A 4,395-nucleotide genomic window follows, 5' to 3' on the forward strand; every position below is an offset into this window, starting at 1 on the left:
GCAGAATAGAAATAGAAGTGAAACATATCCAAGGAAGGAAGAAGAAAAAACCGAAATAGTGCTTAGTAAGAGCAACAATGAATCAACAAACAAGAATACCAACAATAAAGTAAACAATACCAACAAATAACAACAATGAATCAATGATTATTGAACAAAAATTAGTGAAATAACATAGTAACTTATCAGCATTATTAACAAAATTTCAAAACAAACAAAATAAGTGTAGAAAACTAAAAATCAATTCAGAATCACATAATCACATAATCAGAAAGTGGCCAGAACCCAGAAACGCTGCTGGGCGGAGGTGGCGAGCTGCTGTGTTGATCGTGGGTGGCCAGAACTCAGAAACGCTGCTGGGTGAAGGTGGCGAGGTGCTGCGTTGATCGTGGCCTCGTGGGTGCTGTCTCCTGTGCTGCCTGTTGGGTCAGTCGGTGGTGGCGAGGTGCTGTGTTGATTTGGGTCTTCGCATTCGTGGTGCACCGGCGGTGGGGAATCTCTGCTCTGTTCGGCGGTGGGATTCGGAGGAAGGCTTCGAGGTGGTGGGACTTGGGAGAAACGTCGGTGTCGCCGGCCTTGAACTCAAGGACGTGGGTGGCTGCTGGCTGGCTCCGTGGCTGGGTGCGCACTGCGCTGCACAGAGGGCGAGATATAGTGCGATGTGCGTTGCGTGGTTAGGTTTCCATTGGGGATTTGGGGGTTAGGTTTCGATTTGGGGGTTAGGGATCGGAGGGGAATCGCGCAACAGTAGCACACTAGTCACTAGCTCTCGTTTGGGGGGTGGGGTTGGTAGTTTTTAGTCGAACCGGTTCGGTTAGAGTTTTCATGCTAAGAATCAAAAACCGAATCGAACCACAAAAAAACAGCAAAACAATTTTTTTTCGGTTTTTAATTTATTCGATTTTCGATTTTTTCAGTTCGATTTGTCGATTTAATTCGGTCCGAATCGATTTTGAACACCCCTAGATTTAATTCGGTCCGGATCGATTTTGAACACCCTTACTGTGACGCATGAATAGTATATTTCTTTCATTGTATGTAAAATATTAAAATTATGGTATATTAATAATTAAAAAAAGTTGAAGTAGGAAATATTTAGAAAGAGGAAAATAATGATTCCAACAATATAATAATGGATGGAATAAAGGTTAAGAGGCACATGCATAATCGGATGGGTGTGATATATATGCGGGCACATGCATATTGTTCTACAAATAGGGCGTTGCGCTTAGAAGTAGTTGGTATAGAGTAAGGAGAAAGAAAAAGAAAAAAAGATGATGAGGGGGCAGATTGAGAAGAAGGGAAGAAGAATAGTAATACTTGTGCCATATCCAGCACAAGGACACCTAAGTGCCATGCAGAAGGTGGCGTCGGCGTTTGCGGGGATGGGATTGGAGGCGGTGATAGTGGTCCCGCAGCACATTAAAAGGTGGCCTGATGAGGAGATGGTGAGGTGGGTGGCGGTGGAAGATGGGCTGAGGGTGGGAGGGGGTGCGGCGCCGGATTTCTTCGAGATAGAGTGGGCAATGGAGAAGTGGATGCCAAGTGAGCTGGAGAAGGTGGTGATGGGTGAGAAGGTGAAGGGAGAGGTGATATGTGTGGTGGTTGACCTGTTGGCCTCCTGGGCCATAGAGGTAGCCTCCACCTGCGGGATCCCCTGTGCCGGCTTCTGGCCCGCCATGTTCGCCGCTTACCGCTTGATCTCCTCCATTCCTCACTTGCTCCAAGCTGGCCTCATTTCTCACACAGGTTGCTCCCATCCATCCTTCTCTCTTAACACTTCTACATACAACTTACTAACACACTTAACACTAATAAGTAATAAGAAAAAGTCTAGGGGCCATCAACTTTTTCAAATTCTGGTCAGCATGTAACCAGTAAAAAAAAGGTGAGCCATTAGATAAAATCTCACACAAATTTTACACCATTAAAATCATCATTGATGGTTATTTAATGGCTATAAATTACAAAAATTGCTGGCCGCTAGCACTCCTGTAACTAATAATCAATAATTGATAACAAAACGTACAAACCATTATGGATCTCATGAGATATATTGTGAATTGTAAATGAATTAAGTTAGAGATATCATTAACGAATAACGATAAGAGTGAGAGGAATAAATTTTACCATACCTATTACTAAATTTTGTATACCAAACATAAAAATTACTAGTGAAATAATAAAAAAACATGCATATTAGTTTTATATTAAAAATTAACTATCAAATTAATTATTATGTATTTATGTATAAATATATATTATTTAATTTAATTTTAATATATATTTTATATCATAATTTATATAGTACTTTAATAATTAATTTTAGTGTTGATTTTAGTATACATCTAATATATTTTGAACATAAAATAGCACGTTTCACATGCCCCTGCTCGTTGTGGTCAAAAGGACGACCTGGAAGTTATTACTAATAAGGGGAAAATGCTTAGGTACTCTAGTGATAAATTGTAAAGTCTGAAACCACCTAACTTTGTTCTATATATTTATTTTGAGAAAATTAGTGCGTCTAAGAATCAAATCCGTCTAAATATAATTGATATGCATGCACAAAATTTTTTCTTCTCATCTAAGACAAAATCATCTACAAGAATATATATCCTTAGTAGATGGCAGTAAGCATGTGGCATATATAAATGCGTTTTATTTTGAGATGGACATCCATAATAAATGCCGCTTCCTTTGTCATGTCGGTATGAGGTATGAGGATTATGCTACTACACCAAGTTGTGCGCCGAGTTTCCATTTAGCCACACCCATTGTTTTTGTGCAACTCCTTCCATTAAAAATTCCAATGGAATTCCTCGTACACTAGTAGTATTATTTATAACAAAAATGTAATAAATACGTATTCAACGAGAAAAACGCGTATAAGAATCACAAAAGATATAGGAGTATGTAGGAGTATTTCCTATACCACTCCATCCATTATGATTTATGAGAGAAAAAGTAGTATTTTGATCGACAAGTATGGAAGTTTTATTGGGTTCCCTATGATATGACTCATCAGATGCAACAATTGAGTTACGTAAAAGTTAATGTGTCTGAAGCCAAGAGATGTGCGATATATGTCATGTTACACAAGTAGTGTAATTAATTAGTATTACTACTATATTATGAACAATAATGTTACATAAGGAATACAATTTGTTATTTTTAATTACTTCTTTATTAATTTTAAATACTAAATATTATAGTAAAACTAAATTTTAGTAGTATAAAAGTAAAGTATTATTTTAAAATATTGACTAATATTGGCCCATAACATTTGTTTTTTTTTTGGCATGGCAGGGCTTCCGAAAGAGGAAGGGAAAAATGGGATTGTAAGTGAGGCGCCGATAATTTCAACGGAGGATCTACCTTGGCTGATTGGAACAGTAGCAGCAAAGAAAGCTAGATTCAAATTCTGGAGGAGAAGTATGGAGAGATCAAGGAAGCTGAAGTGGTTGCTGGTGAACTCGTTTGCGGATGAAAGAAGAGTTGGTGATGATTCAGATTTATCATCAGATCCAAGGGTGTTTCCGATAAGCGCTATTATAATAAATAGCGGGGGCCCGGCGGGGAGGCATAGGAGGACGATTAGCTTGTGGGAAGAAGACAGGAGCTGCATGGAGTGGCTTGAAAGGCAGGAAGCAAGGTCGGTTGTATACGTGTCATTCGGAAGCTGGGTGAGTCCGATAGGGGAGGCAAGGGTGAGGAGCCTGGCACTCGCACTGGAGGCTACAGGGAGGCCATTCCTTTGGGTCCTGAGGTCCACTTCAGGGTGGCGTGAGGGCTTGCCAGCTGGCTTTGTGGAGAGGACCAGTGGCAGAGGCCGGGTTGTGTGTTGGGCCCCCCAGACGGAGATCCTGCAGCACCGCTCTGTGGGATGCTACCTCACTCACTGCGGCTGGAACTCCACCTTGGAGGCTTTGCAGTTCCGAGTGAGACTGCTCTGCTACCCTCTCGCGGGCGACCAGTTCTTGAACTGCGCCTACATCGTGCAGGTTTGGAGAGTGGGTGTGAGACTGAATGGGTTTGGAGAGAGGGATGTGGATGAAGGAGTGGGCAGGGTGATGCAGGATGAGCACATGGATGCCCGCTTGGCCTCTCTACACCAAGCTGCTATCATTGCCGCTGGGCCTCCCCTCTTGAACCACTTTCTCCAACAAATACACCCTTCCATTTCCATACACTAGCCGCTTCCCAGGCCTCTCATTCTCTACTATTAACTTCTCACCATCTTCTTCATTCCTCCTTTCTATCTACAACACTATCAAAAATGTCAGCTATATATATAATTATATATCACTTCTGCTCAATTATTTTGGCCTAATTTCATGCTACAAACTACAAAGTCAGAAAGCTTTTACCACTTGCGGACAAAAAGTAAAAAGT

The 4,395-nt window shown here is 41.0% G+C and overlaps 1 protein-coding gene across 1 annotated transcript; it reads left to right on the plus strand.

The window, feature by feature from the left end:
• LOC107610171 (UDP-glycosyltransferase 82A1) lies at nucleotides 1,152-4,319 on the plus strand. Its single transcript, XM_016312265.2, has 2 exons — nucleotides 1,152-1,749; nucleotides 3,310-4,319. The coding sequence occupies exons 1-2, from the start codon at nucleotides 1,275-1,277 to the stop codon at nucleotides 4,194-4,196; spliced, it is 1,362 nt and encodes a 453-aa protein (XP_016167751.1). The 5' UTR covers nucleotides 1,152-1,274; the 3' UTR covers nucleotides 4,197-4,319.

Source organism: Arachis ipaensis, chromosome B07 (genome assembly GCF_000816755.2).
Source record: "Arachis ipaensis cultivar K30076 chromosome B07, Araip1.1, whole genome shotgun sequence".
Lineage (NCBI taxonomy): Eukaryota > Viridiplantae > Streptophyta > Magnoliopsida > Fabales > Fabaceae > Arachis > Arachis ipaensis.

Bases quoted from the DNA above. Each gene is read 5' to 3' on its own strand.
- LOC107610171 (XM_016312265.2), top strand. From the start codon at position 1,275: ATGATGAGGGGGCAGATTGAGAAGAAGGGAAGAAGAATAGTAATACTT. The intron at 1,750-3,309 runs GTTGCTCCCATC...TTGGCATGGCAG, and splicing joins TGGCCTCATTTCTCACACAG to GGCTTCCGAAAGAGGAAGGG.